Source organism: Hydra viridissima, unplaced genomic scaffold (genome assembly GCF_058129835.1).
Source record: "Hydra viridissima isolate aposymbiotic clone 2 unplaced genomic scaffold, HvirCarnegie_v1 scaffold_1, whole genome shotgun sequence".
Classification (NCBI taxonomy): Eukaryota; Metazoa; Cnidaria; class Hydrozoa; order Anthoathecata; family Hydridae; genus Hydra; species Hydra viridissima.
In genome coordinates this window covers 25,610,473-25,626,552 of record NW_028324300.1, presented here as the reverse complement: position 1 = coordinate 25,626,552, position 16,080 = coordinate 25,610,473, and the positions used below count along the sequence as shown (strand labels likewise).

Sequence of the window (16,080 nt, the reverse complement as noted above, 5' to 3'; positions counted from 1 at the left end):
TCTATTAATACGTTTGGAACTTTTTGAGGTTTTTTCCACCACGACCACCTGTCCCACTGTGCATTACTAATTGCTTTGCGATGTAAATTTGTGTTGATATTGAACAAAGAGAACACTTATATTTTGAAAACAACTTGAACTATTGTAAAAGCAGCGTAGAAATAAAAAAAAGAATTTAGTTATTTTGCGAGTAAAAGTTGATATTTTCTAAAAACCTCGTCGAAGTTCCGTCAAGGTTTCTCGATTTCTCTCGAACTCCGAAACTCCGAAAAACCGAGAAAAATCCGACGAGACGGAGTTCCGAGTGGATCCATTGTCTACCACACTACACCCCTCACCCTAATGGAGGGCACTTTACCATCCTAACACTATAACAATAAAAATACTAATAAAAAGACTGCCCTCACAATATTTTCAGTTCCAAACTAAATTGTCCAAACTATCTTTATTTGGTTACAGACAACAAAGTCACAAAGGTTTTAGGATAATTTGTAGAAGACTGAGAAGCTATTGGGTTTTTCAAAAAGAAGAGACTATGGAAATACACACTGTAAATGGTTGTTGCCTCCTTCTGCTTGAGAGTGTCTGCCTGTTTCAAAATCAGCAGGATGATATTTTTCAGCCATTTAAAGGACTAGCAAGTAGAGGAAGTCAGTTATAAACCTGCCAATATGGTGATATCCATGCTGCTTGAATAAAAACTTGGGAGACTCAGCTGCAAAGAGAAAGCCAGAAGCTCACAGAGACACTTGTAATCTCTTTCTAAAAAATGTTCTTTCTGAGACCAATTGAACTTGAAATTTCTCTTAAGTTTGTTGATCTCCTTGTAAAGATGTGGCCAAAGTTTTATGTGTGACATAAAGCGCTCTGCTGAGACCTTTGGTTAGTCCAAAAATAACTTTCCTGACATAATCCGCATGGTTTTAATAAATATACTTTCTACTCATTATTAAGTCAAGCTTTCTCTTAAAACGGTCTTCCTCTTCTTTCATCCTCCTTTTTTCCTGCCTTAAGAGCCCCTCTGGCGATTTCTTAGCTTCTCCTCTGCCCTGTGAATATCATCCGAAAATTCTTTGTCAGTGTCAATATCTCTGTTTGTATGACTTTTGATTAACTTAGCTATGTTTGTCTGAAAAACACTGCTCTCCGCCAAAAAACTGATCACCTTTTTCTTTTAGCTGCCCTTAGGTAGATACCTGCAATTAACAGTTTGGTATTCTCTCCATAATCTCCGTCAGCAAACATGGAGCATCTCAGATAAGTATTTCCAAAAGCAACGAGACAGGCAATCTTGAAATTTGTCTGGATGGCGCTAAAAAATTAATTTGTTTATTATATACGTATTTGGTGTTTTTGTTTAGATTGAACTTATTGGGAGCAATGCTCTGCAAGCGAAATCCAAGCAAGTAGAGCTGACTTATTTTTCTTTGGACTTTTTGTCGATCTCTTTGTTTTTTGTGGCTTAGTCTTTAGGGCAGATTCTTAAGTTACAGAGTTAATTGTTTAGAAAATTTAAAATAAGTTAGAGTTTAGGCGAAGATGAATGCATTATTTTCCTAAATTTTACTTAATCCTTTGTTTTCTTTGCTTGTTGTTTTTTTTCATGAAAATTTATATGGAATTAAAAAAAAATGAATTACTGCGTTTATTTTATTTTTCATGTAGGGACGGATTATCCATGAGGTAGATTGGGGATTTGCCTCAGTCCGATGCAGAAAGGCTGGTTCACAAAAAGTATTATTTTTTTTTACCTTTGAAATAACAAGAAAAAAAGTTATAGCTACATTTTTTTTAAAAAGCGCATAATTCACATCGTTTTTCATCGTTCATAGTTTGTTTAAAAATTTTAGCTAATTAAAAATCATGTAACTATGTCTTCTAATGAATTAAATTTCTTTAAACCAACAACTTTGTTTATAATTTCACTAAGGGTATTCAGCTATTTGAATCACGTGACATCATAAAGGAAGCTAATGAATCAAACAAAGAGCGCGGGTTTCAAATTCAGACCATTCGTGAACCCTTTGTACTGGTGGATTTGTTGAAATATCTTTGAAACGACAGCAGGTGTACTTACTTAAGTGTCGGAAGTAAATCCTTTTGCAGATTATGTTTTGTATTTCGAACATCCTTGAAATCTAGTTGGTACAGTATCAGCTGAATGCTGTGTGCAAGCAATTTCTTTATTTGGAATAATCGTGGAAATAAATCTTTATTGCCTGCTTCTCCACAATGATTGGCGAAAATGGTTGCATCATTTTCCATTGGTCTGTTCGTGTAGGTGCAACAAAAGCTTTGGCGCTGAATTGATCAGAAGAGTTGGAAACTTCATGAACAATTGCAGAGTGCCTTTCATTAAAACCAGAACAGTTTACGAAGCACTTTCACTCATTCGGTCACTCAATCGACTGGAGACAACGCTGTGCAAATTACGGATTGCTTTTTTAACTAAAGTAAACGTTGTCTGCAAAGTACTTAACAAGAACCTGGTATTTAAAGCCGTATATATATCTATATATGTGTGTGTGTGTGTGTGTGTGCGTGTGTGTGTGTGTGTGTGTGTGTGTGTGTGTGTGTGTGTGTGTGTGTACGGCTTTAAATCTTTAAAGCTCATTAGTAATTCATCTTGAATTTATGCGCGGTTTTCTTTATTCTTTTGAAAATTGTAAAACTAGATGTTTTGAGTGACTATAGGTAAACTAGAGTGATAAAAAGCGCAAAGTTCTTCGAAGAAGGTAAAGTCAGTAGCATTGATGCAGCTTTGACAACCAGAGAACAATTTACAACACAAAACATTTTTATCACTTTTCATAAGATTTTACAGGAGAAAAGCAATCTAGATGGTTTCAGATAGACTTCTTGACAGAGGTCAATAGCATGGCAGATATGAAATATTTTTGAAATAAGGCAAATTATCTCCTGCAACTATATAAGTGTGATTTCGAAGAGGATTCCAAGGATAAGATTATCATATTCTTTGAGATACTAAAAATGGATAGGTATCAAGTAAAAACAATGGTGAAAATGTTTCAGTATATTATTTCAAAAAATTAATTAATCACATTTTATACCAGCTATACCTCCGGTCGAACCAACCTAAGTGATCTTTATAAGTGATCCGTCTTAATACATCTTCCATCGACCCGCTAACAGCGGAGTACACAATTTGACATTAAGTCTAGGCAGTTGTTTTTTCAAGTCATTGATTTGTCCAGTAATGTGCGATATACGTAATGAGCTACTATTTTCTAAGGGAAGTAAACATATTTAATATAAATACATGTAATTAACAAACCCATCCATCACAACCAATGCAAGTTCATCTAAACGGTTCGTCACACTTGTACCAACTGTTGTTCCAGCTGATTTTCCAGCTATCGTGCCATCTGTTGAGCTACCTACTATAAAACCTGGTGTTCCACCCGTCATTCTATTTGTCGTTCCATTAGCCATCCACCTGTCTTGGGGGATTGATTTTTTTAGCAATATTAATTTTAACTGTACTAAATGCACTTGGTGGAGCTTGAAGTTGCTGTTTATTATACTCAAGAGCTGAGTCTGTTTTAAGTGCCGAATCCTGTGGTGTAGTGAGAACAGAATTTAATTGTACAAGTTAATTTTTCAATAAAATTAACATCTTTGAATAAAATACTGTATTATGAAGAACTTTTTTTTCTCTACAATTCATTTAGTAAATAACCTTCACAAAAAATTGTTAAATTTGTCTTTATGCTTTTGAATTACCTAATTAAGAATTTAAAACAAAAAGAAGGGAATAAAAGCACTTACACATAAAATAATTGTACAAGAAACACATTATAGGTTAAAGCTTAGAAAAAATACCAGTTTATTGAAATAACTGAGAAACAGTTTCAAACTTTTATATTTTTTTAATATGCTTTAACATTTAGTTGGTCCTCCTTTTGCTTTAATTACATCCAACAAGCGTTTCGGAATTGATTCTTCTAGATATTTGATTATTGCTAGACCATGATTTAACAACAGTTTTCTTCAAATTTTTTTTTTTCGTAAATGCTCTATTACCTATTTTTTCTATCTAATAAATTCTATAAATGCTCTATTAGATTCAAAACTTTGCTCTGTGAAGGCCATTCTAAAACATTCTAAAATGTTTATGCCATTTACATCAAAAAAAGGTATTAGTTTTTTTTGGCAGTATGTTTTGGATCATTGTCTTGTTGGAACAAAAAACTGTTTCCCAATCTAAGTTTTTTAGCAGAAGATTTTAAATTTTGTTTCAATATATTGGTATAGAAATCATCATTCATAATTTCATCAACAAATTCTAGTTTACCAACACTATTCCGTGCAATGTAACCCTATAACATTACACTTCCACCACCATAATTTACTGTTCCTCTCGTGCAACTCAAATCAAGTGCTTCACCAAACTCTCTGTGCACCATCAGATTTTTTAAAATTAAACTTGGATTCATCAGACCAAGAACTTTTAGCCAAAATGATGCTGGCATTAAATGATTTATTTTTGCAAAATTCATTCTTCTCTTCACATGATTTTTTGTTAAAAACGGTTTTTTTCGAGCTATACATCCACTGAACCCTACTTTATGAATGCGATTTCTAATTGATGTTAGTGGATTTGTGTTTCCTATTAAGTTTTTCAGATGATTTGCTATATTTTTTGCACTTTCAAGCCGATTTTTTTTAATCATTCTTTAAATATCTCTATCATAACGCGAGGTTGTCTTCAGCTTTTATCCTCTTTCAGTACGAATTTCAAATGTTTCATATTGTTTGTATTTATTTACAATGACTCTTATTGTTGTAAATGGATTTGTAAGTTTTTCAACTTTTCTATAAGTATTTCCTTGCTTAACCAAGTCTATAACCAGTTTTTATTGAATAGTATGTAAATATTTACCGTTGGTTGCCATAATTTCGATAAACAGAGTTTTTTAGGACTTTTTTTTTATCAAAAATGTTATTAATTGCTGAAAATAATATTCTAGGAATGTAAATTCAATAATGAAATTGATATTTTATAAACTAAGAAAACCATAAACATTCATAACAAATAATAAAACAGCTATGTACAGTTAATTTTTGTGCCCGCAAAGTAATACCTGTTTAAGTAAAAAATCAAAAATTGTACAACTAACACACTTTCTTATATTTTTACTGATTAATTATAAATAAGAAATAGCTGTAATAAATTAAAAAAAAAATTGGTTCATATATTTTCATTATTAATCAAAATAAAAGCAAGTTTTAGCAAAATAAAATGCAAAAATTACTTTGTACGATTAAATTCTGTTCTGAGATATACCCGGCGCGAGAGCAAAGTTGAGGTGAGATGAGGTGTTACGTAATTTCCTTTGAAATCGAGCAATGTCTGCAGAAAGATCTACCGGTATTTTTAAGTGTGCCTCAAGAACTTCCACAAACTCAGCTTGCTCATTAAAAGCATCGGCGCCTACAACCATTCTCTTTACGTACAATTGTGCTAAGAGTACACAAATGATACATACCAGAAGGGACTCGGAAATACCCTTGAGCTAGGCCTCCGTGATACCTTCTATCTGCTCTGATGTTTGACCTGTAAACATCTGTTTGTAGTAATAGTCAGCAGTTTTTCCATCTTGAACAAAGCCTCGCGGATCATAATTGAAAGACCATGGTTGATGACCACTTTCACCACCGACAGCAGTTTTAGTCAAGTTTTTTCTAATGCTGCTCTATCTACACTAGTCTCCATAGATCAAATTTTGGTGCAGCTGGTAGCAATACTTAGAGTTTTGTTTCTAATTTCTATTTTCTTGAAAAAATAATCAAAGCTGAGATTCATTCGACAATGTGATTAGGTTAGAGTAACACAGCTATATGTCATATCTCTTTTATTGTCATGTATTTAATAATCTTGATTAACAATCGTCTTAAAAGAATATGGACATGTGAAGCACTTATAACTTTTTGAATACAATTGCAATTCACATGAACAGGTTTTATTATTTTCTGCTGTAAAGTTGTTTTTGTCGTTTTTCCGAAAAGCTTCATTAGACTTTAATGTAAGTAATTCATTTGTCTAATTTTTTATAAAATTGTTTCCTTTCTTTCAACTTTTTAAAAATTTATTCCATAATCTAGTTTTTCTTTAATAAATAACTCTGTTCAATTATTTTTTTTCGTATTTCTGTAAAGCCTAATAAAATGTGTATTGATCACCACTAAGTACTCTGATCGCCGCCATCTTGAGAGGCCAATATTGAATTCAACTTTTTTTTAAAAAAAAAAAACAATAGAAAACGTTGTCAAGCTATATTTTGAGATCAGTAGCCATAAACAAGTTAAAATTAAATCAGCAAATTTAAATAAAGTGCAAATCTTTATTTGATAAGTTAAATACAAAATTTAACTGGTTGCTATTACGGCAGCAAATAAGTTTTGACCATAATCACTTTTCAATGATTTTAGTTTTATAATAGTTTATTTATGACTTGAAGATGTTTTATGAATCTTAGGTGATGACATGGTTTACGATCACTGTCATATAATGGGAAAGAACCGAGGTGCCGCACACAACGAATGCAACCTTAAGCTGTGCATTCGACCAAAAAAGCTGCGATGTCCCTCTCATTATGCAGGCTTTCGGTAAAGCCATGAATAACCAAAAAATTAGCAGCATCCCCAACACAATGGAGAAATACATGACCCTCTCGGTAGGACAGCTAATTTTTATCAACTCTCTCTCTAGTTCATGAGTTCCTCACTCGATGAACTATCGAAGAATCTGGAGCTCAAGGATCTGAGGATAACTAGCAAAGGCCTGGCAGAAGCTGAGATCTTCTACGGCGTAAGGGGGTTTGTCCCTACGAGAATGTGGACACTCTAGCCAGATTTGATGAGACTGATCTACCTCCTAAAGAGGCTTTTTACTCCTGCCTTACCAGGAAAGGGATAAGCAACGAAGACTATGTCCACGCACATAATGTCTGGAGCACCCTCATAAGTAAAAACTTAGGCGACCACCATGATGTCTATCTGAAGACCGACGTAACACTGCTGGCAGATGTCTTTAAAAAATTCAGGAATATGTCGATGGATCACTACGACCTCAACCCAAGCCACTATTTCAGCTCCCGGGGACGTCATGGGACAGCTTAAAAAGACTGAAATCAATCTCGAACTCCTCACAGATAACGAATGCACCTGTTCTTTAAGATTAGTCTCCGTAGCGGTATTTCAATGGTCTCTAAAAGTTTTGCTAAGGCGAATAATCTAGGATATCCCGAATACAATGCCTCTTAGCCAAACAGCTACATATCTTACCTAGATGGTAACAACCTCTATGGCTGGGCTATGATGCAGCTGCAACCCGTTGGCAGCTTTAAGTGGATCCAGCAAAAGCTTGAGGATGTCCTAGGGACAGCTGATGATGCCCCCGAAGGCTATGCCCTCGAGATAGACATCGAGTACCCAGAGCACCGACGCGACATCCATAATGATTATTCTCCTGCCCCCGAAGCCCTCATAGTATCCGAAGAGTGGCTCAGCAAGTACTGGAAAAATCTGATCGAGAAACTTCAGTGTGGTTATAAGGGGTGTGTGAAGCTTGTACCCAACCTTCGTAACAAGAGAGGTATGTACACTATTGCAACCTCAAGTTGTATGAGTCACTTGGGATGGTGGTGACAAAAATCCACAGGATCAATAAGTTTGGGCAGGAGCCTTGGATGACGGAGTACACCCAAAAGAATACGGACTTGAGAAAAAAAATTAGTTCTGACTGTGAAAAAGACTTCTTCAAGTTAATGAATAACAGCGAGTTTGGAAAAAGTATGGAGAACCTCAGGAAACGCATACGTGTCAATCCAATTTGCCATTTATTTTCAAGAGTCGTCTTCCACCAATAACTTCTCTTTAGCGAACTGCGCGCCGAATAGTCTCTCAGCAAGAGCTTTGTTTATGCTTACGAACAAGATCACCCCCCTTGCTAATGTCAAAATATTCCTGGTTAACACTCAGAAATTATGATCTACAGGGCTAACAGCTTTCCCTCTAGGAAGGAATGGCATGTATTTATAAATTATGTAATCACATATTTTCAGCTAGTAAGACGCTATGAAGACGGTATTTAAGTTGACTTCGGTTTGACCCCCGCAATCCGACAACATATTGGTCAAACTCCTCTCAATTCTCATAGATCAGGTCTATCAGTTTATCTTGTGGGGTTTTTTTGAGCTGTTCTCCGAAAGACATTGTCATGTACACTGTAAGTTACCTTACTACATACTATGGAAATATATTTCTCTAAATAAAATCTAATATCAAGGTCCTTGGCAAGCTCGTTGCTCCAAGAAAATCGTCTCACAGACATCAATAAGATTGTAGAGAGCCTCCTGAGTTATGGAATACTCATAATAATTCTCTTCATAGTGACTGCAGCTGAGGTGGCTCTCAGCTATGCAATAAACATTATTAGGTTTAATTGTGTCGGCTTTCCTTACTATAGAGTAGAGGATGTTTCTTAGATAGAGAGACTTTCGATCAGTATCGATCAAAGCGGGGTAGTGTCTCATTAAACTCTGTACCTATGTTTCTCAGAACAAGGGCTAGACGCTCGTACGGGCTTTTCATTTTATTAGAAGTCTGTTGAGTCTGAATATAAAGTCTAGGAAAACTTTAGAAAAGAAAAAATGGTGGCAACGGCAGTGAAAAATCTTCAGAACCGCTTCTTGAACTTTGTGGAGGCCAAGCTTCAGCGCCACCACAATCTCAAGGCGGCATATAATCAATGCCATGCGCTGTGGCAAACAGTGGTAAACACACGCATGGGACAGATTAACACAGCCCTCGCATCAGTAGGACAGCTCAGAAATCATGTACACCTTACTACCACAATCCAGGCCTAGCAAAATAGTCTGTGTGCCAGTACTGATGCAAACTTAGTATCCCTACTCCCTGAGCCTGTGTTCACCTATGTAGTGCCAGACGAGTTCACTCCCTGAGCCTGTGTTCACCTATGTAGTGCTGATTGAGATGCCTGTCTGTTCCATCGTGACTTTATAGTTGGTGATAAACTTTCTCATTCCTTCAGAGTTATAGTTTCTCAAAATTTCTACAAAGAGGCATAGGTCAGACCCAGAAAATTTAGAAAAATTAGCCGGAACAGACGTGGATGAACCTGACGAAAATATCCCTTAGCTACACAAGGACAGTCCTATTAAGCTATAATGGAGTCGGCTGGCTGTCGCTGTGAGCAGTGGAAATAGTAAGAAACTTCTCGGGAAGACTTTAAGAAATGACGGCGTTAGCAGGTTACTGCTATATACACAAAAAATAATTCAAGGATGGGTAGGAGCATGGGCGCCAGGCTTAGCCAAATGGCAACATCAGCATACACATAACTAGTCAAGAGATTCTTCCTCGTTGGTAATCATCCAGCTCTTAAAAAAGATCTCGATAATCACCCAATATTACAGAATGCTCTGTGTGTTTTTTCGGGTGATGTATAGCACCGTTTCGGTTTAAGTATAGCTCCGCTAACCTTGATTTTGAACACCGTTCAGCATGTTGAATTAACTCATCAAGCATGGGCTGTTCAACATGATCAACACTCTGTTCAACGTGATCAACACTTTATTGAAAAAATTGATCTCAGAGGATCTTGATTTCTTTATTGCAGATGTTAATCCTTTGAATATATGATGGAAGAACCAGCAGTCACCGTAAAATATTAAAATGAGAAAGCTGTTAAGGTTGGAAAAGCTTAGGCGGCGGCGCAAAAAGAGAAACTGCGCTTTCTTCTCAAGTTGCTTGAAATTCGGTTACTTGGAGCCGCTGGGGCTGCAAAAAGGGTGGACGAGAATGATGAACTTGCAAAGACAAGAAAGACAAGAACCGGAACCAGAAAAGGGACAAGAAGCTGGCGGCGACATAGTCGAGGAAAGAGGGGTGAAGAAGCAACGCTTCACTTGCCGGTTTAACGTGGACCCCGACTATATTGTACTCGCCATAGGAGCTGTAGCTTTCGTCATCTTCATTGTGAAATCACGAAATTTGCAGAAAAAGAATGATACACGAGTCGGATATCATTCCCCTATAGAGATGTGCCGGAGACAAGCGTGGTTGAGCAAGCACCTTGCGCTACCTTACGACAACCCAAAAAAGTTGATGTCTTTGAAATCATCGGCCGCCACTAAGGATTCCACACATTGAGGTATCTCTTAATGTCTTCGAGAGTTTCGGATTTTCCGTCTATCTCGCTGTTGGAGTTTTTTTGCACATCAATATCAACATTGTAAAGATAAGCCCGATATTTTTTTCAAGAGCATTAAACTCCTCAACAGTAAATTCTCCATCATTGATGGGGGCACTTATGCCTTCCTGGAGGGAGGTCACTGGCGCACAAAATAGGGTATATCCATACTTATAACACAGCCTCCCGAGCTTAAAATGTTTCTAATCATGTGTGATGCTGTTGATTCAAGTGCTTGGAATTTCGATGGTAAATCTAGCATGGTTCTCAATATCGTAAGCCTTGATAACTCGTTACCATTTCAGGTGTTGGACCCAAACAATAAACCATGGCGGAAAAAGCTGCCTGGCATAGACCAAATAAACTTTAAATTTCTTGAGGCTAATAATACTCCAGTTGGTGTTGGAAAAACCCTTCTAGTGTTTGAGAGATGCGACCATTAGGACCGCGCTCAACGATAGACAAAAATTAATTTTACTGATTCAGTGCATGACGTACCAAACAGCGAGACCCAGCAAATTTGCTACCGAACCCCCCATAAGTGAGGCACTGAGTTCTGCCTGGTGTTCGTCTGATGACTTACCTGTAGGAAGCTCGACGTCTGGCTTTTTAACACCTTTATCAATCTTTTTTATCTCTGGTGTTGGTCTTTTTATCTCCTGTGTCGGGCTTAATCGGATATTATCCCCTGTGCCAGGCGTTACCAAATCTATAGACCTTTTCTTCACCCCATTGATGCTCGTCGTAAGACCGAAAGCAGACGGTGGTGCTTGGAGGAGCTCATTATTATAATCTCGCATCGGGTTGGTCTTTAATCCTAGATCAATCGAGGTAAGATATAGACCTGGGGCAAGGGCGAAATTGAGAGTTCTGTTGGCGTTCGATAATATGGTTTGGTAGCGTGTGATGTTGGCACAAAAGTCTTTGGGGCAGTTAATATAGACTTCTAGAGCATTTAAAAACTCCTCCTGAGCATCCTGACAGAATACATATTACATAGCCTCTTATACTTTCCGAGATAGCTCTAATACCAGCGTTAGAAAGACCGTTCGTTTATTCGGGGATGTGTCCGGCAGCCATGTTAATGATGAAATAGTCGCCAATTTTTCCACCCTGTACAAAGCGTCTTTCATCAGAGCGCCATGCCCATGATTGTAGCTCCATCCCATCTCGAAACCCAAATTCTTTATTTATCTCCTCAAACGTTGAAATATTAATCTCTGCTTTCTATGGATTGAAATTTCTTAAAATATACAACGCAACATCCAAACGTTAGAGAATCCTCCCAACAGTATAGTAAAGATGGAACCTGTTTAAGGCTCTCATGAATGGATTGCTAGAGTATAGCATAGCCGTTGAGACTCCACATGCCACCGTGGCCATACTCACCGCAAAATTTATGACAGTTGTGTAAATAGCAGATTCAAGAGGGTTGTTCCACTTCCATTGTGAAAATATGTTGTTGAAGTAATAGGTTAGTATAATATTCCTATCGGCCAGCCTAAGCGAGAAACCAGTTTAATGTAGACTGATGGTGTTTCAGTATTAGAAATTGTTATCGGATACTGTGAAAAACCGTTAGTAGATACGGGTACCTCATCCGTCTTTTTGAAATCGGCTATTCCCAAAATGACATTTAAAAGCGGTGAAGTTGGCTCATACTCAACGCCGTTAATGCACGTTCTCAAACTTTTTTGTCTTGTTTGTTCTCGGTGATAACAAACATTTTTTTTCCGATCTGCAACATTTGTTTATAAACAATATGATATGTTAAGTTTGAGAAGAAATGAGAAATGTTAGAAAAAAAGAAAAAAAAAAAAGAAATGTTAAATTTTAAACAACATCTATAGGTATTGTTTAAAACTTAACATATTTTTTGCGATAGAGTAAGAAAATATGTAAACATATTTCCCACAAAAAAATAAAAAAATATATATATTCAACAAAATATTGTGTTTCTTTTATTAGCTATGCATAGCTAAGAAAAGAACTTTGCATGTTTACATTAATCTATGGTAATTTAAAGACCGGAATTTTAGTGAAATAGTTTTATGGCATTATAAAATTGGGGTGGTTCATATCACAGTAATGTTTAAATTTTGAGCTTAGACTTTTAAATAAACATTAAGAAGTTTAACTTTAAAAGTCTAACTAGTCGTATGTCAATTTGTGTGTTCTTCACACTCATATTAATAAAAACTTTCATAAAAAATGGAAAAAACAGATTTTAAACTTGAAATAAGTAATTTTTTTCGACCTTTCATATGCTTGCAGACATATGACTCGTTAGAAATTAAACATATAACTTAAAACTTGTTTGAAAAAGTTGTTTTCTCAATTTAATGTTTTATCTTCATCGAGAGCAGCACTATTTTAATACCAAAATATGGTTCATCAACAAAAAAAGCAAAATTTTATATCTAAACTTGAGTAATTTAAAAATTTTTTTTTCTCCTTTTCTCCTGGATGTCGCCGAATCTCTGTCCAACATTCTCCTCCTCGATTATCTGGATTTTTCGCTCAATCCTCTTTATTTTTTTTTCTGCTAAATATTTTTTTATATTCTCATTATTTATATGCTGTCTGATGCTCTTCAGTTTGTTTGAGGCTTTATCTTTGATCAAATTTATATCAATAATCAAATCAGTCAACATAAATGATTGGGGTTGAAAAAAACTTGATTTGATAACAATCGAAAAATTTTTGAAACAAAACACAAACTGATTAACTTTAACTAGTCAACTAATTTTCGCAAAAAAAAAATTACAAAACTTCTTCTTCTCCTTCTTCAAAAAAAATGTTCACCGTTCAATGATTTTAAAAGAATTGCGAGAAATTTGTTTCTGGGTTTGCCAAGTTCCAACTTTTTTTTTTATTCACATCAAAAAAAACTTTCCGTTCTAATAAGTTATAACATCTCATCTCAAACACTGGAATGTTTTTTAAATTACTGTTACCATTGACAACAATAAAAAAACAAACCTAATTTCAATTATTATCGTTACATTTCCATGATTTTTTTATTTATTTAAAAAACTTTCTTATATTTTAATGAAAAACATATATTCGTGACATGTTGATTTAACATATTAAAAATATTTAAACAACCAAAAGTATTTCGCATCACTTACTTTAACTTTTCTTTTATTAGACATACTTTTACATATTTACATCTTTTTTATATCTAACAGTTAAACATTTTTCGTGTTTCTTACTTTAAACTCTTCGATGCTACGAAAAGATTTTCCACGGTACATGATCCACAACTTCTTGAAGTTCCCGCCAAGAAGCCATTTACAAATGTCGTCGATGAAGTTCGTGTCGTCGTTAAGTTCAATATCTAATTCAGTAGCGAGTCGAATCCACGGGAGAAAACCTTCGAAATCGTCCTTTGATACGAAAGTTTGACTGATGTTTATCCGCAACCATTCAATTTCATGTCTCGATGTACATTCCTCCATATTCACTGGGTGATATAGCCAGACACGACGAACGTTGGTCGAACATAAATCAAGAAGATCTTTCTCATCGTTAGATAAAATGTTTTTAAAAACACGTAATTCATCCAACTTGCATCCTGCATCATGAAATTTCTCCATGAAATATTTCTCATGTGAAACTTCACGAGCAGTTTTTACATCTTTTATATGAATAAGCCATTTTCGTTCATCGATTAACCGTTTCAAGTCTTTTGTAATCGATGCCTGCGCTTCAAATAAGCATTCCATGAATATTTCTCTACTAATTCTATGACCTATTGCAAAATTATAACATATTAATACTATTATTAAAATTTATTCTCTTGCAACAACAATTACTATTGACAATTCACTTAAAAAATATTAAAAACACAATATCATGATTAATGAATGTAAAACGGATAGTATTTTGTAAATTGAAGAGATTTACAAAAATCCTAAAAATGACAAATCAATTCAAAAACTATTTTTTATTTCATAAATATTTATGAAATAAATAAATAATTTGCAAAATACAGAATTAAAATATTTATTAAAACTTGTCGTACGCCGTTATTAAACTTTAATTACGCTCTAACCAATAGAAATACGAATACCAATCAGCACTAAGTCAGAAGCATCAAAAGAGCGCGCTATTTCTTTTTAAAGTCGCGTGAGGTTTTTCATGCAAAATTTATTTACTTTTAAACTGAGATAAAAACATTTCGATTTCTATTTCTTTGCTGCAGCAACAAAAAATGTTAAAAATTAAACAAAAGAATGACAATTTGAAGCGGTAACAGTCCAATAAAATGGTCAAAACGCTTGGAAATTGTATTTTGAAATTGTCACGCGAAAAAACTGTATGGTATAGAAATTATCTTTATTGAAATGACGTCTCGATTAATTGATTGGTTGTTTAACAATGAGTTGAATCTTTCTGAGCCATTTTTGAACGAAGCAATGTCTTACGTCTCCTCAGCTATGAAAATAATTGTTTTGGAGATACTGGAGTCGCCAATTTGATGACGGCTAATTCATTTCTAGTTAACTAACATTTTTCTTCAGGTATTGATTGAACAACCTTAACTGCATCTCCAAATTTAACCGGCTGAATATAATTGTACAAAAATTGATTTGCTGAACTGTATGTACCACAGATATTTATGGCACTACTCGACTTTCGCACCCCCCACCCCTTTTTTTTTTTTTTTATGATCGATTCTGATAGAGAATTTTATGCTGATTAAGAATCGTATAAAAACATAGGTCTCAAAATCAATGGAAAGTACTCTAATCTGAAGTTGAAAGTACAAAAATATACGACAAATCTCTAATATTCGCCATCTTGAATAAACTAACTTTACGGTTGATTTTACTTTCTAAAGCAAAAACATTGCTGACCTGGTTTTTACTACAAAAATGTGTTTTTTGATGCGAATGCTCTTTCGAGTGTAATCAGAGAGACAGGCTAGCTATAAAACATGTTACTCTTGTGAAACATGTAATTCATTCTTGTGAATTTTAATTTTATAACAGAATTTTAAACTATTTTTTAAGTAAAAATTGTTACCTAATATATAAAGCCCAAAGTTTGCGTGTACTTGAAACAAATCTAGTTTTAATCCGAATCACAGCAAATTTTGTACAAACCCCTCATTTTACCAGGGGAAGATCATAGGCTGCTTTTCGTCCCAGAATTTTAACTCTAGAGGGTACTTTATTTACAAGGATTCCCTTATTTTTTCTATAATATCTTTTTAAGTATATTTTGGAGATTTTCTTTTTTATCCCGGGGAGCGCCGGATACCAACCAGCTAGTTATTGTTAAAAAAGGTAATTGAAAAGAACTTTCATCAAATAGTAAAAATGGGATTCCTAAGTATTCTTTGCAAAAATGTTTTTAATTAATTTTTGTGGCTATGAAAATAGCCGTTTTTGATTTACAAGATCCTCGGCATGAATTATTAATGTATGTTACGTTCGATGCACACAAAAAGCTATAAATGGTAGCAGTCAAACAGGACATGCTATCACAACCTGATCCCAAAAGTGAAAAAACCGATGTTCAGGAAATCTCTGCATCCACATAAATTCGGATAAATAATCAGCTACCGTTTCGCGGTTAGTTGGCCTCATCATTGATTTAAACTTTGATTTGGCTCGACACCACATAGCTTCTACGTGATTTGTTGTCACGCCTGTCTGCGGATCTTCAAAATTGAGGGTATGGTTGACAGTCCCATGTAAATATGCAGGAACTTGCATATCATTATATGCTCTCCACATGTCACTCCAGACAATAGAATTATGAAGTATCTATTGATGTATGATTGGAATCAATGTTGCAGCATCGCGATTTTGGACAGGAACTAAAAATTCCAA

General features: G+C 35.0%; 1 protein-coding gene across 1 annotated transcript in view; it reads right to left on the bottom strand.

Annotated features, from left to right (window-relative positions):
* LOC149894098 (uncharacterized) overlaps positions 1–16,080 on the bottom strand; it is a 90,940-nt gene that overhangs the window by 21,382 nt on the left and 53,478 nt on the right. Inside the window, exons 14-19 of the mRNA XM_090077114.1 lie at positions 13,431–13,991; positions 11,752–11,975; positions 11,357–11,464; positions 10,821–11,214; positions 3,296–3,461; positions 2,220–2,349 (exon numbers count right to left, since the gene is read on the bottom strand). Coding sequence (XP_089933240.1) covers positions 2,220–2,349; positions 3,296–3,461; positions 10,821–11,214; positions 11,357–11,464; positions 11,752–11,975; positions 13,431–13,991 — 1,583 coding nt within the window. The remainder of the gene's footprint in view (positions 1–2,219; positions 2,350–3,295; positions 3,462–10,820; positions 11,215–11,356; positions 11,465–11,751; positions 11,976–13,430; positions 13,992–16,080) is intronic.